This window comes from Ambystoma mexicanum, chromosome 1p (assembly GCF_040938575.1).
Source record: "Ambystoma mexicanum isolate Mex_15411 chromosome 1p, UKY_AmexF1_1, whole genome shotgun sequence".
In the NCBI taxonomy this organism is placed as follows: Eukaryota; Metazoa; Chordata; class Amphibia; order Caudata; family Ambystomatidae; genus Ambystoma; species Ambystoma mexicanum.
The window spans coordinates 225,334,849-225,362,702 of record NC_090921.1 but is presented as its reverse complement, the minus strand read 5'-3'; the positions used below and the strand labels follow the sequence as shown (position 1 = coordinate 225,362,702).

The window sequence follows — 27,854 nt, the reverse complement described above, 5'->3', positions numbered from 1 at the left end:
CTTCACAGTGTTGAAGATACATTTTTGAGAATACAAGAATTGAAAAATAGTATTCGTCCTGAAGAAAGCGGCTACTTGAGAATCCCGCTGAAACCGGTTGACTGTTTAATTGTTCTGGTTGATAACCCAGACTTCAATTCCCTTACAAAGAAAAAGAGGGCTTGCTAAAAAGAAATTGAAATTGTTATCAATACGTATCTCTCACCATCACATTTTGGTGGAGAAATATTGTTTTTAAACCAATTCTATTGACCATTGGCCATTGAATCAGTTTAATGATAAGACACATGCCATCGGGGCGACAAAATAAAACATAAAAACATCGACCTCCATGCTGTGTGCACGTATTAGACACCAGAAAAGTGTTTTAGAGAGAATAGGGACAGGATCTCGACATCATTTGTAGTCGGCCCAGCAGCACCAACTAGGGCCTGCATCCATTTGATACGAGATCATTCACAGATAGGGTCATTTAACTTTTTTGCTAGGTACTCAGCTATAGGAATAACTTTATAATTACTTAGCCTTCTGCTTTCTAAGTGTTACAATATTGAGGCATAAACGGGAAGGAATTGCCTATTAACTCTACTTTGTGGCTACTCTTTTTGCAGTGTCTGTATCTGGGCATCTTGCTCTGTATTCTTTTGCAGTAAGATAGCCAGCTCCTCTTGGAGTTTGGTGGCACACTGCCTAGCCTCTGTTTCAGATTCTTGGCTACCCTGGAGCCTTTGCTCTGCAGAGTCCAGATTGCTCTGGATTTTCTGCAGTGCTTCCCCTTGCCTCTTTGTGAAGTCTACATTGTCTGTGTACTTTTCCTGTATGACTCCTATGTGGAGGTACAGGTAGGCCGCTATTTTGGCAATTTGCCACTGCTCCTCTTTTATTTTAGGGGTCATGTACAGCTCACTGAGTGCTTGATCTAATGGTCCCTTGTCCTGCCAGAGATTAAGGTTGGTTTCAGTGACTTCTTGTGTTATTCCCTGCAGCCATACCTGTTTGTCCTGTTCCAGCCATTCACCCATGACAAACAATTTGTGCAGTAGGTGTTCCTTTGCAATATTGATTTCCACTGGGGTCGCTGTTAGGCAGAATCCTGTGCAGTTCCCTTAGGGAGCACTACACAAGACTAGGACTACAGGTGAGAGCAATAAATCCCCTTTGGTATCAGTCTGTACCACAAAGATTTAGTTGGTAGCTGGGGCTGAGCAGTCAGGCTTATCTCAAGAGGGAGATGAGCAGTATTCAGGGTTTACACAATAGGCCTACAGTACTATGGTACAAGAAAACACTGACCAAAGCTTTGTATTAAAAAGTAGTTATATATTTATTTTACACACTCCTAAGAAAACACATTTATCACAGTTATCAAGCAAGTTAAGTTAAGTCAAAGGAAAAATATGCACACTCCCTATTTAAATTGTAGACCAAGTGAATCAGAGTGAAAACTGAGCAAAACGGCACAGTGAAAACTACACACAAGGGATATCCTAACAATTTCTCTCAAGGGAGGGAAAGCGCAAGTTATTCAGAAATAGCTTCTTATATACCCTAGTAACACTTCTCATTAGCTTGTGACCTAGTTAGAGCAGACAGTGCCTCAGTATAAGCAGTACTTAAATGAAAACTGAGCAAAATGGCATTTCACAAGGTTAAACAGTGGGAAGGAAAGAGTAGTTATAAGAAAGGGTTGCACCACACAGTTCGAATGGAGAATCAATCTTGAGAAGGCAGATTTAACAAATGTAGCCAGAGTCAATAGGTCTGTGCCAGAGTCAGTGGTACAGGGCAAGGGCCCAGCAGCAAAATGTTCTTGTAGCTGCAGTCAAGTCTTTGGTTCACGATATGGAAAAGGTGGATGCAGAGGGCGAAAGACCATGTTAAGAGAGTGGGGCGGCCAACCCAACAGGTAGATAAAGGATTTAAAACACCTTTAGTGCTACCGCGAAGAAAGGGCAGCATGGCGGAACAATGTACCTTTAAAGTGAAGAAGTGGCTCCTGCGTTGGTGGTTGTTCCTGTTAGTTCCTGCAGTTCGAGGGATCCAGCAGAGGAAGAGGAGCTCTCGTCGTGGAGGAAGGTTCGAGGTACTGCACTACCCAGGGTTGAAACCAGCCGCGGTGCTGCCAAACGAAGGTTAAAAGGTACGCTCCTTTTAATCGCGGTACGGGTCGATAGATGCCTGGCTATCCGGTCTCCAAGTGCAGGGCACTGGCGATTCAACCACCGCAGGTTCGGGAAGGCGATTGTCAAACTGGTTGGCCCAACCAGCTCAAGGGAAGAAGGCTTTTTCAGATGAAGATCTCCTCTCATCGTGTGGAGAAAAGTGGTGAGACGCTGCAGCAGGGCTTCACCTGTGGTTCAGTCGTTGCAGACGTCTTTGGCTTCTCTCCTCTTCGGTTTCTTAGTTCCAGTGGTGACGTCTTGCTCTTCCAGTCCTCAGGACCCTGCTTTTATGCAAAAAGATCCCCATTCATACAGCCTAGCTGTCACTCACACAGTCGAGTGGTCATCTTGGCGGGAGACCCTCCAGCCTATCAGGATAGAGTGCGACATTGGTTGCGGAGGTAACCCTGTCCAGTGGTCCTACTCCCCCTCCCACACAATGGACCCACCCCAGACTCAGTGGCGCCGGAAAAAGGGCTTCTGGGCAGAAGCCCGCCAAACGGACGAACAAAACATCCACGACTTGGGTTAGGATTGTAGAGAAAGACACGAAAAAGAAGTTATATTAAAGTTCTGGCAATTAAAACCTACCGGAGCAAAGTTAATATTAAAATGCACCGGCGGTATATAAGAGGCTGTCAGAAGAAGTGGTAGCCTCGAACAATGGGAAAATCCCATAGAGAAATATTCGCGGTCCAATATTTTTGGTAGTAACCACTGCCACCAGCCAGAAACTTTAGAGAGAGGGACTTTAAGGTACCCCCTCGAAAATGAACATAGGGGAAAAACTATTAACCCCTTCCAGTACATCCACAGTAAGATGGGTGGCACTGGTTAAGTTCTTAAAAATTGACTAGTAAAGTCAATGGGGACTTTACATGCCCTGGGAGACAGTAGTCAGTCCCAGGGTATGGAGTCTATGTTTGGGGGTCACTACGACACCCCTGTGTCACTGCACTTAGGGTGCTGTGTAACACATGTGAATAAAGATGGTTCCTATGGGGGAGAGAAAATCCCATAGGCATTAAACACAAAAATAGCCTAGAACACACATAGCAAACATGCCTAAGAGTGGGAAAAAAGAATCTCACTCTTAGCAGGTAAAAAGAAACAAACCCTTCAAATTCAGCAAAGCTGCTGGTGGACTCTATAGGCAAGGGAAATTAGCCATTGAATGAGAATTCTCCCTAACAGTCACCGTTCCGGAAATATTAATTTCCTTCTGGCTTATCTCAGAGTTACTTTTACCTTTGTCACACTGAACCAGGAATCAGGCTGGTTTACAAAGGTAAATATTTATTTATGTATTGAAAATGTTATCAAAAAATATATTTTAATGGGTAAACAACAATCACCAATGGGGTGACAGAACACTGAATAATATCTTTAATACACAAGGAAGAAGTAATGAGCATAACGAATGCAGCACAGAAAATAATACTTTTGTGTTGGTTCAGATCAGATAGCACTATGGTTAGAGGTTCCCCCTGCAACACCCCTCAACCGCCCAATAGGCAATGTAAAGAGATTGGAGGAGAGAGCAGGTAGTCAGGAATAGCACAAATCAAACCGAATATCTGTCCCACTTTCCCCCAGCAAAGACAAGAGAGAAACGGAATTGACTTTTCAGCTGTCAGTATGGCTTTAAATGATCTTGAGAATTGGACTGGAATTGGACTGGGCAAAACACCAAATATGGTCAGAAATACTTAAATTGTTCTAAATTCTTATGGGAGCCACTTTGAACAGTTGCACACAAACACAAGCAATGATTTAGTCCAAAGGAAACATTATTTTAAAATCCAAGTTGGAAGCAGTTTAGAGCTATTTTACACGTGTAAAATCTTTCCAAACTTTAAATTTGCTGCAAACTTTTCATTGCGTGATATTCGCGATAACTGGAGAATCGCACTGATTTGAAATGTTTTGGGTTCTATGGATAGATAGCTATGGATGTTAGGTATAAGTAGGAGTTGAAATTGTGTTTCTATCACAAAAACTGAGAGAGTTACAGAGGTTTTAGTAAAGGTCGTTTTTGCGATATAGGCGCGAGAATGGAAAACAGGAATGCACTTTTAAAACTGACAAATGGGTTTGCTTACACTAGAGGATGACTATGAAAAAGCGAATACCACACAGGAATCTTACAGTCACTTGATCAGGGTGACCTGCCTGCTAAGGAAACCTGACTTCTTCAGATGAGAAAAGGGTCAGCGAAAAGATGGTTCTAACAATACTGGTTCTTAGGAAAGATAGGATGTGTTGAGATAGGGATAAGACAAAGCAAAGATACTCCTAGCAATACTGGTTCTGAATGAAAGATAGGATGGGTTTGAAATAGGGATAAGACAATGGAATTATATTATGAGACACAGTTCTTCCTATTATACTCACAGGATAAGTTTTTAAATGGGACCGTCAGTTCTGGTCATGGATTGGATCTGGTCTAGGAAAGACAGCACTTCAGGCACGGGACTGGATCCTCCAGGCCGGTCGCCGGATTGGCACAGGATCTGCTCTCCTAGTCTGTGGGTATTTGAATCAGCTGGATGGCGAGTTCCTCAAGCAAACCTAGTGGTGGCAAGCCAGAGAATTTCTGGATACTGGTTCAGAAAGCCTTGTCACATCACACAGCGTTATACTGAGTGAAGAGAATACATTTGAGGATTTGGGACTTGCTGGAAATCAATAATTCTCTATGGCTTGCAAGAGATTTGGCATCTGGATCTGGCAGAAATTAAAGCTGGTTGTAGAATGCTGGAACAGAGTGCTTCGCCGGAATCAGGAAAGTGGCTGGATCAGTGAGTTCCTATGGGTTGTCAGCTGTCTCTATTTATGCTTTAAAATGACATCACAAAGGGGGTGTATGTGCCGGCTTAGCTGAGCTTGCCCCTGTGAGCTTGGATTGGCCCACACTTCATCTCTGCCTTGCAATTTGAGTGATTGGATCAAGGCCTGATGATGTCACACTCACTTTATGATTTGCTTTACAATCCTCAGATACCTATATGTAATGTCTGCACATTGATTCTGGCACTATAATAAACAATGACTGGCGCAGTAGTACATATAATTTAGGCCAACATACATGAATGCATGAATGGACCTTACTTTGCTTACTTTTTAACAAGGAGGAGCTGTTGGGGTCAGCAGTGGTAGTCTGAAGAATGTAGATGATGGTGGCTATTTGTATCAGGCAGGGAAGATATCAGGGGATAGAGAGAGAGTGATTGAAGGGGGAGAGGTGTGAGGAGTTTGAGGCTGTGAAAGATGCAGGTGCTTTGACTGTTTGAGGAGCAAAGGGGTCAATGGGTGCACAGGAAGTACTGAATTTGTGGAGGTTTGGTAGCTGGTCAGTGGGAGAAGTGGGGCGAGCTACAGAGAAGAGAGAGAGTGCATGATAGGAGGTGAAGAGAAGGATGGAGGAGTCAGAGGGATATGATGGGTTTTAAGGCATCACATGGTTTTGTGATTTTGGATGAGAAATAGCAGGCAGCGCAGTCATTTGTGAGAGAGGAGGATAAAGGGCATTTTTTTAGGAAGAGGAGCGGTCGAGGGCTCGAACTGAGTGAAGAAATTCCATTCTTGCAGTTGTTTGATTTGGCAAGTCAAGGTGATAGTAAGGGCAAATGGTGAGACTTTGTAGGCAGCAAGGAGAGTTGAGTAGGTAAAGGTCCATGGGTCCCTTAGCTGTTGGATGGTTGAGATTGGTCATGGTTAAGGGCATGATTGGTCAAAGGAGCATGCAGAGTATTGATAGCCAAATGAGGTGGCACATGTGCCACTGAACCCAGTGATGGCCAGTACCACGAAATGGCCAAAGGAAAGAGAGAGTGTTAGGAGAGATGATTTGACGTTTTCCAGGTAAGGGTCAATGGTCTCAAGTTTGACAGCCGAGGGAATTGTGGGTGCTAGGCGGACAGGTACTAAGATGGTAAGGTGAATGAATGAATAATCAGAAGGAAACGGATACATAGAGATGGCAGAGGAGGGGAGGGTGGGGGATAGGAAGACAAGATTGGGAAAGATGCTGTCAGTGTGAGTTGGTAGGTTTTTCAGGAACACACTGCAGTAGGCAGAGAGAGTGAGTCAAGTTGTCATTACAAGTGATCCGGAGCATCTGAACAATGAGACCATCACCTGTGTCATTTGAAGGTAAGGTACAAGTAAGACAATAAATATATCTAGAGAGAGAATTTGCTAAATTGCTGAAAAATATTGAACTAGGTGTTTATTTCCAATATAAATGCAGATTGGATCATTATATAAGTTTAGGTTAGTCCATAAGAAGCTGATATTATACAAATGAAACCATTGTCATACTTGGCAGTGACAAAAGTGTTTACTTGGTACAGGAGTTTAATACTAAATTTAGTAAAACAAGAATAGGATTGTGGATGCAAAAGATATTTTGAAGGTAACGCCTCTGTCAATACAATTTGCATTTCCATTTTAAGGTTGCATGCATAGAATAATAACTCTGACTAAGTAATTGATTAATGTTAGTGTTCATTAGAACTGGCAATGATTATGCTACAAAGGCATTTCTATGCACAATATACTGCACTGCACTACATGTTTTGAGATGTTGTGCACTCGAGACCTAGAGAGGTCATTGGTCTATGAAAAGACACAGGCTAATGAAACATGGTAATGAAAGACTAGTAGTAATGTTGTAATCAAAGAAAAGTCAGGAAATTCAGAGGCTTAATTTACAAATATGAAATTAAATACTGAACTTAGCAGCAACACAGTGCCATAGGGGACGGGTTCGACTGAAGTTGTTCTGTATTTTGTTATTTTTAACAGTACTGGAGCCTCTGCGCTTGTCTATTACACTGGAGGAGAAACACATTGATAAACCTGACCACTGTGATGGTCCAATGTCCTAAAGAAGGCTCAGTCTTTCAGAACTAATAACTGATCCAATAGTCGAAACTCGAGTAGGCAACTATATACTGTATTTCATGTGAATGATTTACTTTTGATTGTTTTGTGTTTATTTGATTAAGTTCACATAGGTGTAAAGGTATCACAAGGTACTTGTTACAGAGTAATGGCACATGGTATTTTATAGATTGGTGCTGCGGGTAACTTTATTTTCCACTTTTTTAGTGTTTGTGTTAGTATTATTTGGTATGAGTGAGTGTACTCTTGTCAGTTGGAGTGGTGGTTATTCGCGGATGGGTGCTTGTTGGTTTAGTTGTGGTTGCTCAGGTGGTTGTTTAGGAGAGGACATGCAGGTCTGTTCTATTGATGAATTGTCATGATTTTGTCTAATTGATTTCATTATATTGTGTTGTTTTACATAGTAAATGTCAGAGAGTTATTGTCTGATTTGATAAACATGTGTCGAAGCGACCCAGGGTCTCTGTGTGTGTTTTTTATGAATGTTAATATATAAAATATTTATTTTCATCTTTGACTATTATTTGGATTCATAGTATGGGCTTGCTCATTTGTTTTCCCTTTAAATTACAATTGCAGCATGCTAGTTGATGTCAGTTTGGCCAAACGAAGGCACGTATGTTTAAGTATGGAACAGCTTGATTTTCATTTCAACTAATTGATTTTGTTCTCTTTTTTGTTTTGTATCTTTTGTAAAAACAAAAGTTTTCATTTGATCTTATCTATAGTGATTTCTCTAGCATTGATTTATACTATGTTTCACTTTGTTTTCTGTATACTAACAATTATTATCATTGCAAAATGCACAATTAATCTCTGATGAAGAGCTCAACACTCGAAGAACATGTTGGCAATATAGTAAGGCTAAAGGAGCTTTGGAAGAGGAGTTGAATACATTTCTGGAAATATTTATAATTGTGTAAATTCTTGATAGGTTGGCACAGGCCCAACACCCAAGATATTGTATTGTGTTGCATTACTTTGGTTTCTGAGACAAGTGAAGAAGTGAGTCAATTTGGAGTGTTTACAACAACATAGATTACAACTTGCCAACCACAGGAGGCTACGGACTTCCTTCTCTGACATATTATAGTTAAGAGTCAAGTAGTAGTTGTTGACCCTTCTATATGATGGGAGGTTGAAGTCACCCATCATAAGCAGGGAGATGTTGCTTGGAAAGGACTCAATGTAGTAGGTTAAGGCATTAAATGGCGAGGATGATGAGAGTGGTGGGAGTAAGGAGTTGTACTGCTGTGTGTTTAAAGGAGAAGTGGGTTAAGTCAGACAGGGGAAGTGCAGCACATGGCGTGATTTTGCTAACCATGAGACCAACACCTTTTTTGAGAGTCAAAAGGTGTGAGGAAAGATAGTGATGTCTGTGTGTAGTGTAAGCAACAGTTGCTGTGTTATGGAAGGAGATCACATTTCAATGATGGCCATTACAGAGCGCTTAGGGTTGTGGGTGTTGAAGTGGTCAGTGATGAAAGAAGTTTTATTGCAGATGGAATACGCATTGCTGAGGCTCAGGAAGAGGTCAGCAAAGAGTGAAAGGGTGGAGAAGTGGCTTGGAGTGAGTGGTGCATGAAAAAGATGAACTGCCTGGGTGCTGCTTACAAGCGGAATAGAGGATAGGAATGTAAAGAAGAGGTGATGGGACTAGGGTGGAGGTGGGGCATTAAGTGGAGATGCTGGGAAGGTTCTCCACAGCCCAGTGAGGAGAAGGAGAAGAAGGCTAGCTAGGCGCATGACGAAAAGGATAGGAGAGTGTGGGGAAAACATTTGGATAGGTTGGAGGAGAGTGGAGTGTGTGGACAATTGATGTTGGATATGGTTACAGTGAAGTGAGTAGATTGTTCTGCAGGTTAGAATTGACGAGAAAAAAAGGCTCAGGGGCAAGAGTCTTCAACAGCATGCTTGAATAACAGACTGCCACAGATTAACTTCCAGGTAATTGGGATTAACCTGGTGCCCTACTGCCATCCAGAGGACAGCTGTGGATAATGCACTTAGCGCATACAAACATTTAAGAAGGGGCACTCGACAAGGGACAACAGGGTAGAGTACCATTAAAATAGTATTTGACCCACCTAAAAAGTATTTAACTATGCTGGTGGTTGGGTGGATTTTGCGAGCCTTGGTCAGGTCTAGTAGTAAGTATAGATGGTACAATCATGGTGCGCAGAGCCATAGACGCCCATGAAATTCCAGGGTGCACAGGGACATACGCAATCAATAAATGCAATTAAAAGTCACCAAACAATCAGATCGCGCAGGCACAGAGGCAATCAAAAAATGCTATTTAAAATCACAATACAATTAGGGTGCACAAAGCCATATGTGATCAAGAAATTTAATTATTAATCACAATACACTGAGGGGTGCGCAGGGTATAGGTGACCCAGAAATGAAATTATAATTCACAACATCAGCATGCATAGAGCCAAAGGTGACCAAGTAGGGCCCCTATAAATCACAATACAATTAGCAAGGCCATAGGCAACTATGAAATGGAATAAATAATCCACAATACAAGCAGGGTTGCAGGCACATAGGCGACCATGAAATGCAATTAAAAGTCACAAAACAATAATAGTGCTCAGGACCATAGGCGACTATGAAATGCAATTAAAAAGCCACAATACAATACTGGTGTGCAGGGCCATAGGTACCCAAGAAATGCAATTTAGAAATCCACAATACAATCAGCGTGCACAGGGCCATAGGCGACTATGAAATGCAAATACAAATCCACCATACAATCTGGGTGTGATGGGCCATAAATGACCAAGAAAAGCAATTAGAAATCCACAATATAATCAGGGGGTGCAGTGCTATAGGTAACCAATACATAATATTTAAAATCACTGTACGATCGAGGTATGCAGAGCCGTAGGTCACCTAGTAATATTATTAAAATGCACAATACAATTAGGGTGTTCATTGTCATAAGTGACCAAGACAAAATAAAAAGAATAGGAAAAAAGGGGGGCTGTATTACGCTAGTAGTGGTAAGAGAACATGAATAATATAAAGCAGTCTATGGCCCTGCCAGGCCCCTATCAGGGTCAAACAGACCTTACCCTTAGCTTAGAGGCCCTTTGCAGATATGCCATTCTATGGGCATTCAGGGGCAGGTAGTATGAAGATGGCACATGACCAGGAGGATGAATCACCTGCCTGAAATGTTCCAAGGCAGGACAGGGATGGTGGAACAGAGTGTAAGATAAGAGACGGTCGCCTCTGAGAGAGCTTCAGCCCCAAGGATGGACGAGTTCAAACCACTACAGAGGACTGGAGGGGTCCAGGGACTCGTGGAAGCAATAATACAAAAGAGACCCTTGATGCTATGAGGATGTGCGGGGGGGGGGAGGGGCTGCTTTGTTATGAGCAGGAGGTTCTGTGCTTGAAATTGAACTTCCGAAAATGAGAGAACCTTTTGAGGGGTCTTTGTGGGTTTTTTCAAGTGTGAAGCAATGATCCAAAAAAGGGCCCTGGAGTGCTGTGAAGGTATACAGTATGCAAAGGCCCTAATGTGTGATGGTCCTGAGGTTCTCTGCTTGATTCTACATTAAAAAGGAGACAGTCCTTGGTGAGACTGTTTAAAGTCAACCGCCCTAACCTTAAATCAATGAAGTAATTGCAATTGTTTTCTGTAGAAAATCCCTCAAAGTTCACTACAAAATGATGAACTTTCCCAAACTCGACCAGCACACCCTCTTACTCCCTTGCTCTATTCCTTTTGAAATGTTTTTTATGGTCCGATGACCCCACATCATCCTTTTCTGACACACACTCCCATGCCCTACTTACAAGTAACACACCCTTACAAACTGCCTATTTGCTGGACCCTGTGATAAAGACACAGGCAGACATCAGTGGAAAAGTGACTCTTGTTTTTATTATGTTTTATTTCACTAGTGATGTTTATGCAGCATCAAATTGGACAGTGAGTGGCGTTATGGATTGCTCTGTGTAGGACAATCATGTTAATTTGTGGCAGGTTACAGATCGAAGACAGGGACGTTTACACTCAAATGTACACGGCCCAGAGAACCCTGGATGATGGAGAGGTACAAACAGAGGGCACACATTCAAGTTGCCACTAGCCAGACAGAAAGGAGTTACGCCCCCACCTCAACTCTATACATTGACGTAGCACACCATTACTTACTTGTCAACCGTCAAATATCACTAGCTAATGGCTAGTGCCGACTGGAAATTTTGCAGATTGGGTATAAATGTACAAAATCAATCAATGAGGCATTGAGCACAGTAAACCCTCTGAGGTGTAGCGGTAAGGAAGTGTGGGAGGAGTGGAGGTGGTTAAGTGGGAATTGCATCATCACAGTGGGCCGTGCTAGACTGCAGGGGCCTTATCTTGAGTAAAGGGACAGGTTTCTACTCCATTACAAAACCCTGAAGTCAGAGGTTCATCTGAGAGTTACTTGAGATTGTTCCATGAAATGGGAGGACATAGGTGTTAGGCAGAATTACATGCAGTACCCTTTGGGAACACTACACACAATTAAGACTACAGGTGTTAGCACAGTCTCACCTTTGGTACAAGCCCGTACTGCACAGTTATGTGGTGGCAGTGGCTGAGCAGCCAGACCTATCTCCAGAGGGATGTGAGCAGTACAAGATGTTACACAAAGGACTTTCAATCACAGTAGTTCAAACTCACACTTGTTCGAGTCCCTCGTGGACTCGGGTTGATCATCCCTTAACAAACTGACACAGAGCCAAGATCAAGTGCAACCTGCTTTATTCAAACATACGCGGCAACTGCCACACCCTGGGTCCCGCCCCTCCCCTACCCTAGCGTTAACGTCCTTTACGCCCCAGCCGCAACGGCGGCTTGCCCACATAACGATGTGGACTTGTTAACATCTCCCCCCTTTTTAACATGCTGGTCCATTCTCGTTTCTTTTACTCCATTTCTTCTATGAGGCGAAGCGGCTTCATGCGGCTCCTTTGAGGTTGCCTTGACCTACATGGGGTCGCCACTTTAGTGACCTGTATCATGGTGTTCTGCTCACCTTCAGACTCTTCCCCATCTCCTTGGTACGGTTCATCCCTGTTTCTGTCTTCTTCGCTGTCCCTGTTCCTTTTTTCAGGGTTCTCCCTGGTTGGACGTCACGTGTTTGAAGTGTGATATGTTTCGCATCACTGACGAGCATAAATTTCTCTGTGCCGTGACCATCGTGCCTTTCTTGTGGGTTACGATGAGTGGGGTGGATGCGTACGTGGCTTCTTCCTTTCGAGTCTTTGGTTGTCGAAACCACACTTCGTCCCCCAGTTGTATGGGGTTCTCACAAGATTGTCTTTTCCGATCTGTGACTTCTTTCATTTTCGCTTTTCTCGCTTCATTGTTGACTCTCGCCTCTTGTTCCTGAGCCGTCGGTTCTCGTGGCCGGAGATCCTCAGGTAACCTCGTAGTGATTGGTCGTCGGAACATTGGGTCCGCTGGGCATATCCCTGTCTTGCTGTGGGGTGTGTGTCTGTACAGTTGGTTCAGAGCCTGCTCGAAAGGTTTGTTTTGAACGTGGGCGATTTGAAGAGTCCGCTTGATGCTGGCCATGAACCTTTCGACCATGCCATTGGCTCGGGGCCAGCGAGGGGTTATTTTGCGATGTTGAAAACCCATATACTCGGCAAATGTCTGGAATTCGTGGCTTACAAATGTTGGGCCGTTGTCTGACTTTATGATCTTGTGGATCCCGTACGCCGATAAAATTTCGGTCAAGTGGTGGGATAACACTCGATGTTGAACTGCTTTCGACAATCTTTGCGTCTGGGAATTGTGAGTGTTCCTCCATGAGTACTATTACGTGTGTACTGTCACTTAGCCGTCCAAAAAGGTTTATTGCGAGTTCCTCCCATACCTGTTTTGGAAGAGGTGATGTCTGTAGCGGATTCGGGTGTGGCGGATGGGGCTACTTGTGTGCAGATGTGGCAGCCTCCGACGATGTTTTCTACCAGTCTGTCAAGCTGCGGGAACCATACCTTTTGCCTGAGGAGGTGCTTCGTTGCTACCACCCCTCGGTGCCCTTCATGAGCCAGGTTCACCGTTCTTTCTCGAAGTGTTCTTGGAATGATTACTTTGCATCCTTTTAGCAGTACGAGGTCATCCACTACAGTGATTTCGTCTCGGACTTGATCAAGCCACTTGACATCGTCCCGTGTTGTTTCTGCCTCCGATCTTGCTTGCTGTCTCATGAGTGTTTTCTTGTTCATCTGCAAGCAGTGTCTCACGATTCGGAGAGCTGGGCCTAGTTCAGATTGGGCGGATAGTACTGCCCATCCTACTGGCAGTGGTTGAAGATGATGAACTACATAGTTTATGTATGCGTCTGCGATGGATGGTTGTGATTCGGTTGATGCTGTTGGATGACGGGATAAGTAGTCTGCTGGGTTCTCATCCTTGCCGGGGCGGTGTATTACTGTGAATTTGTAGTCCTGTAAACGCAGACTCCATCTGGCTATTCTTGGTGGCATCCTGGCTTTGGGGTCGCCGTAGATGGTGAGCAGTGCCTGGTGATCTGTGACTATCGTGAATTCCTTTCCGAACAGAAATAGATGAGAGTATTTGCATGCCCATACCACTGCTAGGCTTTCTTTTTCTGCCTGCGAATATGCTTGTTCCATGGCGGACAGGTTCCTGCTGGTGTAGGCTACTACGTAGATGTTGTGCGGGTCTCCCGGGTCCTTTTGAGTAAGTATTGCGCCCAGTCCCTCTGGGCTGGCATCAACAATTATTTCTGTGTCTCGGCGAACGTCAAAGTATGCCATGTCTTCCGCTTGCGAGATGGCGTTCTTTATTACCTGAAATGCCTTCTGGCACTCTGTCGACCAGATAAACGGTGTGTCGTTGCTCGTGAGCAGGCGTAGAGGGTTACTCACGGTGGCGTAGTCTTTCAGGTATCTTGTGCAGAAACTGGCCAGCCCTAAGAATGAGCGCAGGTCAGTCGTGTTCTCGGGGGGGGGGCGTGGCCGAGTTGAGTGCTTTGACTTTGTGGGCGTCAGGTCTCATCCCTTTTTCTGAAAAAATGTGACCGAAGAATCTTAGAGACCCTCTTGAGAATTCGCATTTCGCCTAGTTTAATGTGAGACCTTCTTCCTCTAGGGCTTGGCATACTCTGTGCAGCGCCATGTCCTGCTCCTCTCGGGTTTTGCCATATACCAATAGATCATCTGAATAATTTAAACAGTTTGGAACGTGTCGGATCACCCTTCGTATCTCCTCTTGGAAAATTTCAGCGGCCGATGAAATGCCAAAGCTGAGCCATTTGTACTGGAAAAGGCAGAGGTGGGTTACAAAAGTAGTAATGTATCAAAATTCTGGCGAGATTTCAATCTGGTGGTATCCTTTCGTTAAGTCCAATTTTGAGAAGATCTTCGCTCCATGAAGGAGATGAATCATGTCCATGATTCTGGGTGCCTGGTGTCTCTCCCTCTCGAAGGCGACGTTGGCTCTGCACATATCGACGCATAGGCGTATGGATGCGTCCGGGGATTTTTTAGGGACGGGGACGATGGGCGACACCCAGGGCGTAGGTCCTGGCACGGGTTCAATTACGTTCATTTTGATAAACTTGTCTAGTTCGTCCTCCACCTGTCTTTGAATATTGATGGGAATGTCGCGATAGTGTTGAGCCACCGGCTTGACAAGTGGATTTATGTGCAGGTGTACTTTCCTGTTCTTTAATTTCCCGAGGCCGCGGAATAACTTTGGGAAGGTTTGTTCAATCATCTCTGGTTTGGCAAAGTATTTATGGGCCATCAGTTGGTATAAGATGTGTACTAGACCCATGTCCACTGCCGTCCGAAAGCTTAGAATGCACCCACTTTTGGCCTCAGTTTTCAAAATGTGCAAGGGGATTTTTGCTGCGTGTTCTTTGTGGGTGCACCATGCAGTGATCGTGCCTTTGCACGGTAGAGGGGTTGTGGCGCCATAAGGATATATGTCCACTGAGGCTTTCCTGATTTTTGATGGCGGTGTGAACGACTCGTATGCTTGTTCGCTGATGATATTTACCGTTGCCCCGGTATCTATCAAAAATTGTAGCAGGGTGTTATTGACATGCAATGTAAGAATGGGGCTGTGCTGAATGGTCGTGGTGTTGTTTTTGAGAGCCCAGACGTATCCCTTTTTCCTTTGATCTTCTTCTGATGACGGAATTTCACTGCTGGTGCGGGACCGCATTTCAATGTAACTGACGAAACGCTGTCTGTGTGAGCATCTCGCTTCTTCTGGTGGGCATCTGGCCTCTCGCGTGTAGACACTTCTCCGATCTCTGTCTTCTCTCCGACGGTTTGTGCGGTCGCTCTCACCTCTGGATCTTGGTGGGCTTTGGCGGGTGTATCTGCGCCTTTCCTGAGTTCGACGTTTACTCAGAGTGGGTCTTGGCGCGTTTTTGCACATAGCCCTATAGTGGTCCATCCCTCCGCATGCAGCGCATTGCTGTCCTAATGCGGGGCATTCTCCCGCATGCGGGTATTCATATCCACATTTATAGCATGTGGCGTCAGGACGCTTACCTCCTTGGGTAGGGTTTGCATACAGTTTGTTGATCGTGTCGGAGTTTTCTGTGGGCTGTTGTATAGAAACTTTGCCTAGGTTCTCCAGCTGCGCGTCCACTGCTGCTTCCATGCGGGCCAGCGCTACGATTTCTTCCAGTGACCTCTGCTTTTGCAGCAATTGTTTTCGGAATGGTTGTGGGAGGCATCCCGCGATCACTTGCAATCTGAGTGCTTCTTCATTTGAGTACTTGTGGAACTCGCAATGTTTTTGTTTAATGCAAATGGGCATGACGAAGTTGTCTATGGATTCGTCCTTCTCCTGTCTGGTGGTGTGGAATATGTGATGTTCGTAATCAACGTTCGTGTGCGGCGCGAAGTATTCTGAGAGTTTTGCATGGAGTTCTCCATATTTCACAGTGTCTACATTTAGTAATTCGCCCGCAGTGTCTCTTACCGCCGGTCCTACTGCCATGAAGAGTGTGTTCTTGAGTCTTTCGTCATCGGTTAGGCCTATGGCTCCTGCGTAGAATTTGAAATCTCTGAGCCATATGGCCCATCGAGGTCCCGGTTCGAGGTGTCTCGTATTTCAAATGGGTTGGGCATGTGCATAACTTGTGACGTGCCGCTGGTGGCCTGCGGTTGTTGGTCAACTTCTTGTGAGTTGTCTGCCCCTCCCGAGGATGAGGCTGTTGCTAACGCCGGGTCTGACAGGCTTGCGTGGTGGTATGCGAGTCAGAAGTGTCTGGTGTCAGTGGTGGAGCCACTCATAGCTGTCCTGGTCGTATCTTCACCTCTATTTAATGAACATTGTCTGTTTGCTTGGCTTCTATGTTTCCTTGCTTTGATCCGTGTGTTCACCACGTGTGTGCGTGACACATTCCTAAGTATATGATTTGGTTACGTCATGTGCGTTGAGCCGCTTCATTCACTGAGTTCCCGAGCGGTCATCTGCGTGTGGCGCATGTGGAGCGTCTTCAAGTGGCTCCTGCTAAGCGCCGGCGGGCGGGGCCACACCCGGACATGATCGGGGGCTCTGATACGTGTTGATGCACCTAGCCTGTGCTCTTACATGCATTAATGCAGCACCATCACTGCAGGGCTCCGATGCGTGGTGTGGTGCACTGGATATCTGTTGAGGCGCCTAGGTCTCTGCGCTGCTCTCTCCAGTGGGACTCTTTGAGCACCGGCCGGCGTTCAACTCCGGGGCACGGTGCGTGGTGACAGTCGCAGTGGCGGAGGCGCACCAACGCGCTTCACTGCCCGGCGGCAGGCCTCGAGTTGGCGTGGGCGGGGTGTTGACCCCTCGTCGCCATTGTTGGAGTCCCTCGTGGACTCGGGTTGATCAGCCCTTGACAAACTGACATGGAGCCAAGATCAAGTGCAACCTGCTTTATTGAAACATACGCGGCAACTGCCGCACCCTGGGTCCCACCCCTCCCCAACCCTAGCGTAACATCCTGTACGCTTTACGCCCCAGCCGCAACGGCAGCTTGCCCCCATAACGATGTGGACTTGTTAACAACACTCACTCAAGGTTTCTTGGTAAAAGAATATACATTTATTTACACATTTAGTTAGAAAACGTTCCACTAGCAAGAAGCAGTTCAACATCACACTATAATACACTACAGTACACCACCATTAAGTTTCTGAAGAAGTTAGGCTCCTCTGAAGTGGGAGCAAAATGGCACTTCAGTAACTTTCAAAAGGGGTAGAAAGACAAAGGTTATAATAATCAAAGCACAATTAATTTCATCTGCAGGTCAAATAGTTTTAGTTCACTACAAGAGGCAATTCAATTCAATAGGCCTGGACCAAAGTCAATTGTTCAGTGTCTTGGATAGGATAGCACAGTTCTGGTACTAAACGGTTAAGTCTTTGCCAAAGTTCTTAGAAGTAGTTTGCCAGAAAAAGTTATATGTCGGATTAGGTGCGAACAAGTCTCCAAAGTTGGGAACGTTTCACTAACTTTCACGGCGGCAGAAAGGATTTACACACCGCGTTTGCACAGTCCCTTATGGATGAAGAAAAGTTGTAGCTGAGGCAGTTGTTCCTGGCAGTTCGAGCAGATCTCGCTGTTCCTGAGCTTCACTCAAGGAGGGACAAGGAGGACACCGGGGGGTTCTTGCACTGCCCAGGGAAGAATCCACAAGCTTGGCTAAACGTCGGTTTTAAGGTGTGATACCACACACTGGTATCCTTCTCATTGGCTATCCGGTTTTCAACAGCACTCTGAAGAAAATTCAACCAGTATGGAGACGGTGTCCAGGTGGCTTGCGAGTTGGTTTGCGAGTTGGTTGTTCCCACCAGCTCAAAGGAAGAAGTCGTCCTTGAAGGGGTTTCTCTGTCGAGGGATTTTCAGGCAATTCGGACCTGCAGCAGGGCTTCACCGGGCAAACCAACGGTCCAGGAGTTGCAGCTCGTCTTCGGTTTTTTCGCTCCAGTGGTCGACTCTGCCTTCCAAGTCCCAGAGACCTGCTTTTAAACATTTTTCTCCCATGCATTCCAGCCTAGCTGTCACTCACCCAGCAGGGTGGCTGTCCTTGCCGAACAGTCAGCCAGCCAATCAAAGTGCATTCAGGTCTCCTAGGAGACTAAGCACAGGGAGTTTCAGGCACCTCCCTCACATCCTGTCCATCCCAGACACTCAGGAGCCAGAGGAGGGCTTCAGCACTGAAGCCTGCCAAAGGCCATCCAACAAAGGGACCAAACCTGGCTTGGCACGCAGAGACAAACACTAGAAGGACCTTTCCTAAAAGAAACGGCAAAAAAAGATGACCAGAGTCTGTTTTTGCAGAGAGGTCTTGGGCGCCATATTGGAAAACATGGATGACCCGATTTTTAGCTACCGGTGTTCGCGGTCGGGAAAAATCATGGTAGTTTGTTCTAATACCACTGCCACCAGCCATTTCAAGAGGAAAGGCTAACCTTTGACTGTTACATGAGTGTTTAGACTCAGGGGATGCTAGGCAACCCCTCCAGCACTTTATAGGAAGATAGTGTGTGCTGGGTCTATGGATTTAAAAAGACTAGTGAACTCAATTTAACTTTTATATGCTCTGGGAGACAGTAGTCCGTCCCAGAGAAGGTATTTAAACCTTCGGAAGTCTAAAAGACATCCATGTGCCACTGCACTGAAGGTGCTGTGTGACACACAAGAAAAAGATGATGCCGATGGAGTTGTCTAAAACTCCATATCCAAAGAACACAAACACAGAAAACACATTGAAAATGAAATGTTAAAAGTCCCAAAATATAGCAAAAGAGCTGAGTGGCTTTAAGGCAGAGGGAATTATTACCTGGGTGAGAATTCTCCGTAACAATAGGTAGGCATGATTTCTTGTCCTTTCTTTATGAGCTTTTGAGATTTCAAGATTTATGCTGTGCCTGATGCAAAGAGACAGAAATTGAGAGGTTTTCTGACAAAAGGTCAATGGGCCTCATTACGACCCAGGCGCTAATGGGTTAACGGCGCCGTAAAAGGCTGCAGCGCTGTTAACCTATTAGCGCCTAATTTCGAGGTCCCTTTGCGGGACCCGACCTTAGTGGCTGGTTTTACCAGCCGTTAAAGTAGGGACCCGCAAAGGGACCTTGGTGCTAAGTACGATGCCGCAATTTGCGGCACCGTACTTCGCGCCTTCCCCATTCCCATTGAGCCCTATGGGGCAAAAATGGGAATGGGGAAGGGCCCATGGTGAATGGGGAATTACCGCCCGCCAACCTTGGAATGGGGCGGTAATTCCGCCATTCACCATGGCGGACCCCGGCATGGACCATGGTGCTAATAGCACCATGGTTTAGGGCCGGGGTCGTAATGAGGCCCAATATGTTTGTTGTGGATGCATTTTTAACTGCATGCACAATGGATTGAACGTGATGCTGTCTGGAATGACCAGTCTGAGCTGTGGTGTTCTTTTACTCCAGGTGTTGTTGCCATACCTACCCTGGTTAATGATCAGCCTGTCTGGTGTGTGAATAGGATGTCTTTCACATGCCTAGGGCCAGGCTGTGATGACTAGTGAGATGCACATTGCTTGACCTGATTTTAGAAAGTCTTGGCCAGTGAAGGTATTGTACAGGCGGAATGATCTGACACTAAAAAGAGGCCTCCGATGGTACTATGCTGTTCGCAATGTCTTTTCTCACGCGATGCATGAGGTTCTTGTTGGGGTTGATGTAGAAGCCAAATTCCTTGATGCTGGAGGAGAGGTGGTTGGTGAAGTCATCTAGGTGCAATCCTGAGAGCTGGGAGGGGTTGGCCACTCAGATTTGGCTCCATAGTTAATAAGAAACCCTAATGGTAGAGTTCAGATTTGTTGCCATAGTAGCGTTTGATAATGTTTTGTTTGAACATCAGGTGCCAAGCCGAGTGGGGCACAGATTGGGGTCTTCTGGAACACAGATAAACAATGAGGGAAGCTGTGACACCTAGCTACCTTCGAGAGTAGTGTACTTGCTGAGCTATCACGTGATGGTTGGCTACACTTTTCAAACCGCAAATGCGTTTGTTTCGATAGTTGAGTCAACGAAAAGGACAGATGAAGGGAACATTTTTTTAAATCACCTGAGTAAGCCACCGTTTAATTTTCTGGTCTCAACCTAACCAGTGTAGCTTTCACTCTCCATCAAATGGCTTCACGGGGATTGTATTTATGAATGTATGTTGGGGGAGCCAGATGTATGATAGGTCCATAACCTTCCAAATTGTCTAGACATGTTGCATGATGCTTTGCCTTCCATTTCCTTCCCCACTGGTAATCCATCTATTTCTCTCTCTACTAGCCCTGAAGAGCATAGACCTACATGTGCAACCACAGGCCGGTCCCCTGCTGGCAACAGACCCAGAAAATGGCCTCCTGATGCAATGGAGAGTGCATGGGAAGCCACTGCGCATGGCCAAGACGATGGTGGCAGATACCCATTACATGGCCAATGACATTGCAGCCATTGGTGGCGGACCAGACGTAGTGATTGCCTTTAATATCTGGGCCCACTTCACCTCTTTTCCAGTGGAGGTGTACATCCAGCGTCTGAGAGGAATCCGAAGGGCCATCACTGAGCTCTTGGAGAGGAGCCCTGAGACCACAGTGATTATAAAAACTGCCAACACGGGTCATCTTTATGGAAGCAACTGGTTGTCTCATCAGTTGGACCGTATCCTAAGGAGCATGTTCTTTGGGATGCATGTAGCCTTTGTTGATGCCTGGGAGTCAACATCATGCCACTATCTACCAGAGAGCCTCCATCCCCAGAGACCCATTACCAGGAATCAAGTGGATATGTTTCTCTCCTTCATCTGTCCTAGTAAAGTCTGAGGGGCGGACACTGACCTCATCAGAATGAAGCATTAGCTCCAAGATATGGAGATGCTGACTGAGTCAGTAATATCAGTCAATGTTACACTGAGGGCCTGATTCTGAGCTTGTGATAAAAAGTGTGTGGAAAGCCGACATTCTCCCCTCTAGTTTCCAGCGCCATCATTCTGAGGTGGGTGGAAATATTGGAGGGGAGATGTCATGCTTTCCAACAGCAAAAGCCGCCAAAATCACACATTGTGGGGGAAACATTAGCTCCAGTGTCATTGCAAGCATTTCTTAATAGACTGCCACTTTCGAGTTTAACAAAGTTTTCTTAAACTTTCAAGCGGTGCTGCAGTCTAAGCAATTGATTGTTTATAAATGGAAACAGTGTGCAGAGTAGTTTAACGGCACCGCAAAGGTACCGTATATTTACTCGTTTTTCTGTCATGGTAGACCAGTCCTGCTGTGAGGAGAATCCCCTCCATGTGGCTGCCCTACATTTCTGATGGTTGCTAGGGCTGTTGTCAAGCCATAAATCAGGTACATGCAAACGCCAAGCTTTCATGTCCCTGCACCACATTCTTTCTTCATCAGAATATGGCGTTTGTAAGAAAAGTGTTCCTCCTTCGTGGAGGAACACTTTCTTACATTTGCACACACCTAAGAATCCTCCCTTTTCTGGAAACACAAAGTCGTTAACTTCAAGAGACAGACTCTCACAGAAAGAGGCACACTCAACTCGGAAGACAGATGGTCCACCTAAGAGGCAGGAAAACTAACCAGAAGAGATAGAGCCACTAAGCATAAAATCTAAGTATACCAAAGCTGAGCAAGACACTAATGGTGAGAACACACACCCAGAGAAACTGACACTCATTTTGATTGATAGACATTAGCCTGAGGAACAGAGAGACAAACTAAAACACATGGCTTTAGAGACTGAGCCACTAATCCTGATACATTTTGCAGGTGGCAGTGAAATGCCCAGAATATATTACGAGGCACAGATAAGTTAACTACATAGGGCCTCATTACGAGTTGGGCGGTTTTTCTGGCGGTAAAACCCGGATACCACCGAACTGAATTACTTTTACCGCCAGTTGGCCCGGCTGAATTACAGCCGTAATGCAAGTGGCGGTGTAAATGCCCGTTTTTTATGAGTTCATAGGAATCTATAGGGCTTTTTGGTGGAATTACTGCAGAGGTAATTCTGCAGATTTTGCATGTTTTTTGGCAGAGAATTGGAGGATTCACCTCCAGCACGATGCTGGAGGTAAATCCTCCACTTCAGGGACATACTCGTAGTATGGCGGAGCGGGAACACTGGCGGTAATTGCATTACCGCCAATTCTTTCTGATTCCGCCATACTTGTAATGAGGCCCCTTGTGTAATGTATGTTCTGGCCCATTCTGCTCCGATTTCCTGCACAGAGGTGGGGCATACAGAGTAAAGTCACCTCTGTCTTTTACTCCTGTTCCACTCAGGAAATACGCCAGTGTCTCTAACTACATGTAATTTCGATGCAGTCAGAGTGGCTTGGATCCCTATGAATCCCACCTGCAATGTACACCCACAAAAGCAGGTTCAAACCATAAGGAGTCATTGTAATGCTGGCCGCAATGCACATACATGACGGACGGCAATGCTGCCTCTTTATTGGTGGTTGGTGAATTTATTTAACTGGTGTTGAGTAATATTTCCAGTAATCCATGTAAATGACTGGGAATAGTGGGAGAGTGGAGTCTGAACTAACCAAGTGGTGTATGGGGGGTGAATCAGTTTCTTCCTCACGAATATTTTGTAAATATATAATAAAAGTTGGGAATTTAGTAGCACTCTATACATTGCCTAAAAAGCTATACAATTGACAATCACTTCTGTGGCATCACACATGGAGAACTCCTATAGATGCAATGTCATCACAAGTACACATGAGCCTTTACAAACATATTTTCTTGCCTTTGGTCACCAAATATGCCAGTATTACCATTGCAAGAATACACTCATGTTGGATATGCTCAATATTGCCAGTATTTCCACTAAGAAGACATTTTCATGCTGGATGGGGTATATAAGCTAGTATCACATTAGCTATGCCAGTAAAGCTGCTATTGCCACTGTGGGACACATGCATGTTGGCCATGCCTAATAATACTAATATTGTCACTGTGAGATGTTTTCATTCTGGCTGTTCCAAAATATACAAATAATACCACTGAAAAAAATTGTTCATGTTGCTTTCATTAATGCCAGTACTGCCATTAAGAAGACATGCTCATGCTGGATGCACCAATATATGCCTGAATTGCCACAGTAAGAACACAATCATGTTACTATGCCCAATAATGTTGGTGTTACAACTAAGAAGATGTTTTCATGCTGTCTGTGCCAATGTATGCCTGTTTGGCCACATCCGCTAACCCCAGTATTACCACTAAGAAGACATTTCATGCTGGCTGCGCCAATTTATGTCAGTATTGGAATTGTAAGAACACACTCATGTTGACTTTGACCATTACGTCTAGTATTACCACTGTTGTAAGCACACATGCATGTTGGTTATGCTTAATAATGGCAATACTTCCACTGTAAGATGTTTTCATTCTGACTGTGTCAATATATGCTGTTATTGCCACTTTAGGATCCACTCATGCTGGATACACCTTCTAATGCAGGTATTGCTACTGTAAGGACACACTCATGTTGCTTTGCCCAAAATGCCATATTTCTTCTGTAAGATGATGTTTTTATATCAGCTGTGCCAGTATTGCCCCTGTAGGGCGGACCACTGGCAACCAGACCAGAAATGGACACTCCTCTGAGAAAAAAGGCTAGGTGCATCTCTTGCAAGGATAACAAGGTTTTTTCACAAAAGTTTTTTTAAAAAACATGCCAGTAGGGGCATTCCATCCCGACTGCTATGGAGCTCACTGGTTACTTCAGAGCAAAGCAGTACACACTGTTGGTTCCCCTTGCCCATTGGCCCTCCCCAATGTACACACCACCTGCTGCATATGAGCTGCCAGACGATTGGTTCCCAGGTTATTGTGTCAATACCCTTGCATGTGGTCTTTGGCCTTGCCACTCTAGGCTCCTGCAATATAATTGGATCCCCAATTATGAACAGTTCTCTCTCCACATACACCCCACGTGATGTGCACCTGGTAGTTGGACAGGAGCTCAGTGGATACTCTCTAGCTAAAATTGGCCCTCTGAAACGTGAGGTGCTTTTTTGGATCCCAGACACAACACGCAGGTGCCCCTACCATGCCTCCCCGGGACTGACCTAGATTTGTTATCCTCACCTTGTGCACCTCGCAGTACAAATCACAAGACATTCTGCTCTGTGCTCCCCCTTGACATCAGCCCCCTGCCAGGCCTTCACCTGGGCTCAGCCAGGACCACACTAATCAGTAACTGTGTGAGGGATTTAAGAGTTCTTATAATGGGCATGTGGTAGTTCAAACAGATTGACCAGTATCATGGGGGCCTTAGGGCCCTAAATCTGAACGGAGCTGTTTTGGCAGCATCGGGCCTCTGCCCTGGCTCCCAGGAGATTGTCCTTCATGGACAGGCGCAGCCCTGCTCGCGTTGGCTATTCACATTCCTTTGTAGTTGCATAGGCCTGCCGCGTGAGACAATGGGATGGTTTTATCTGTTTGGCATGAAGGCTTTTTCGTCTGCAGTTTGGACTGGGAGTGGGGATGGGAACGTGTATTGGTTCTGAAATACTACGATGTGATACTGCTAAAGCCTGTCCATCTTAGGCCTCAACCTTAAAATGGCGACAGTTCAGTGCTTATTATCTCAAAGCCACAATGACTCGCCTACCCTTTATTACTGCATACTATAATATTCTCTAGCCCCTACTTGGCACCCCCCCTACCACTGCCCTTCTATATTACCATGTATCTTTAATAAATCTTCTTCAGCCTTAACTGCATTGAGGGGCAGAGGACCTAGATATGCATCCCGACATGCCCCCATTTGTTAATCCCACATTAACTAACTCTGCTGTCATTCTTGAGACTTCTTGAACACTCCATGTTCCCTCCTTCGGTACCCATACTATACATACAACACTCAACCTTTCTGCAGCCTGGGCAATTTGTTCAGGGGTACGGGTAAGTTAAATACACCATCCATCACCTGATATGTCTACCCAGAGTTCGGTGTAATTCTCTGGATCTGGAGGGGGTATGGTTGCAGTCCCTGGGGGATCTACAGGTCTCTCTATCCTTACCAAGCGTGGCTAAGTTAGGTCCTCTGTATGGGCTTGCCCATCTTTTGGACCACGGGGTACACCACTTGCCAAAATTGAAACCATCATCATTGCGCTATTTGGTGTGCTCTTTATGTAGCACTGAAGGATCATTTGGCACGTGCAGAACATCACCAACAAGAGTATGACAACAGGGACCGGAATCTTTATCAGCACTCCCATCGATAATGGCGCTCACAAGAACATTGCGTCAAACCAGTCGTCTGCTTCAATTCGTCCTTCACTTTCCACACCAGTCTTTGGTCTGTGCAGGACTGTTATAATTCCCTTCAACCTTAGAGACCCAAGCTCTTTTGCTGCACTTTAGGACTTTTTAATTTAATCCTGGAGTGAGTGAGACCACTTTTGTATGGTGACACACAGCACCTTCAATGCAGTGTCACAGAGAAGTCCTTTGGATTTCTCATAAGGTTTAAATACCTTCTCTTGGGTGAACTACTGTTCCCAAGAGTAGTAAGGTGAAATTGACTTTACTTACCTGTTTTTCCTGTGTAGGTCCAGTACACCCCATTTTATGTGAAAGTACTAGGGGTTACTTAGTAGCCCCTTTTCCTACTTACTCATGTAAACAATTTTATGTTACCCTCACTACTTTTAATGGCTGGTGACAGTTGTTTAATTTTCCTACCACTGTGCATTGTTACCGCAGGCTGAATCCTCAGCTGTAGTAGTGCACCCATGGGTGCCCATTTTCCCAAAATGGCCCGGTTTTCTTTTTTCACCATTTCGTGCTTGTGAGGTCTTTCGTGGGTTTTACTCTGTGCGCCAAACCAGGTTTGGCCCTTTTGTTTGTTTTGCCTTTGGTGGGCTTCAATGCTGAAACCCGCCTCTGGCACCAGTGTGTCTGGCAGGGCAGGAAGCGAGGGAGGTGCCCAAAAACTCCGTCCTTAGTCTCTTTGTGCTGATTGGCTGGCAGGACACCCACCATGGTATGTGAGAGACGGCTAGGCTGTGCATGAATGGGAGAAACCTAAAAAAAAAAGGTGAGATTTCTTGAACTGAAGGCAGAGTCAACCACTGGACGAAACATCCAATGAAGGAATCTTGAAGAGAAGCTTGCTGCACCCTCCTGGACCATTGAACTGCCCGGTGAAGCCCTGCTGCAGTGCTGAAACTCCAATTCCGAATCCACCAGAGAAGCCCCGGAACTGACCACTTCTTCCCTTGGGTTAGTGGGATCAACTAACCACAAGACGAACTTTGCTGGAGGACCTTCCCCAACTGTCTGTACTTCTTTGCTGCTGCTGGAACCGATTGCCAGGGGTCAAGAAATCCGTAGTCGAGTGCATTGTCTTTAAGCCGAACCAGAGCTCCAGGACGTTCCTGAGGACCCTCCCGAAGCAGGACGACCCAAGCCTGAGTCACCTCACCAGAGTGCTGGACTCCAGAAGCAAGGGAAGCCCATCAAGTGCCCGAGATCCGCAGTGTTGCTATTTGCTGGTAGCTGAAACCTTGAAGTGCTGCTGAACTGAAAAGAGCATGTAGCCGCTGTTGACCTTAAAACTGCAGGGCAGGAGTCCTCCAGACATCCTCCCTCTTGTCCCCATGATTGAGGGCCAGGAACCCAGGATCTGCAAGACGGCAACCAGAGCAGAATCCAGCTGGATCCTCTTCTTGAAACCTAAGGTACTGTACTGACTGAGGGGTACATACCTCTTGTTATCTGTAGCTTGCATGTTCTCACTGGAGACTCACAGTAGCTATTTTTTGCAGAGTTGATCTCAGCTCTGCCTTTCACAAGCCTAACAGCTTGTGCCCCAACAGTGATTCTTGTTATACAAAATCTCTTACACATTGTGCAAGACTTTGTGCTATCTAAAGAAGTGCCTCAGCTCCATAGACATTGCTCAAATTGACTTTGGCTGTCTTGGCTCCCTGCAGACTCTTCTGACCCATTGACATTGATTCTAACTGTACCTCATATGTGGTGCATAAGTTTAAATTGTATTGCTGCGAAAGATCTAATCTAGACTTCATTGGGAGATTGAAAAGTGCTCACATGCTTAGAGAACATGTTAACCTTTGTCCTTCCCTAACCTTTTACTTTTCCACAACCTCAGAATTTTACCAAGTACAAAAAGGGATATATAAATGCCAATACTGTCCTAGTAATTTAAGTCACCTCAGGGTTTAGGACATCTGTATGAAGCATCTCTAAAGAGTATTCACTTGCTTATCTGAAATCTGAGGAAGTGTTATGAAGTGTATTTTGAGTGTTGCATATTGCAATTATTAAAGAAGGCTTATTTAAAACTGACAGTTAAATAAATTAATATTTATTTTGCTATAAAACCTTGAGTGTAAGTGTTATTTGTATACTTGTATTTGTGGATTTCAATGCTACAGCTCTACAGCTCACATTTACCCCTCTTGAGATAAGTCTGGCTGCTCAGTCACTCTACAAACTTGTGTAGTACAGACCTATACCAATGGGTGGGTTACCTAATACCAAGAGGACAAGACTGGTAGTCTCCCATAGGGGTACTGCATTGAATCTTGCCTAACAAGGGCCCCTATGATGTGGGACACAGACCGTTTTTTGCCATTTTTTGGGGTTATGTATATGCAGCAAGATTGTCAAATTTTCTTAAGTACCACACTTCCATGGCCATCAAAAGATCCAAAATGTACCGGTTCTTAAGCGTCATCGGCTTGATGGCCTGCATCTCACTCTTGAT

General features: G+C 45.2%; 1 protein-coding gene across 2 annotated transcripts in view; it reads left to right on the top strand.

Annotated features, from left to right (window-relative positions):
- Positions 1–27,437, top strand: part of LOC138568176 (NXPE family member 3-like) — a 242,649-nt gene extending 215,212 nt beyond the window's left edge. For both annotated transcript variants that reach the window (XM_069646427.1, XM_069646426.1), the window contains one exon: positions 20,376–27,437. In XM_069646427.1, the coding sequence (XP_069502528.1) occupies positions 20,376–20,908 (533 nt within the window). In that variant the 3' untranslated portion in view covers positions 20,909–27,437. The remainder of the gene's footprint in view (positions 1–20,375) is intronic.
- The last annotated feature ends 417 nt before the right edge of the window (positions 27,438–27,854 follow it).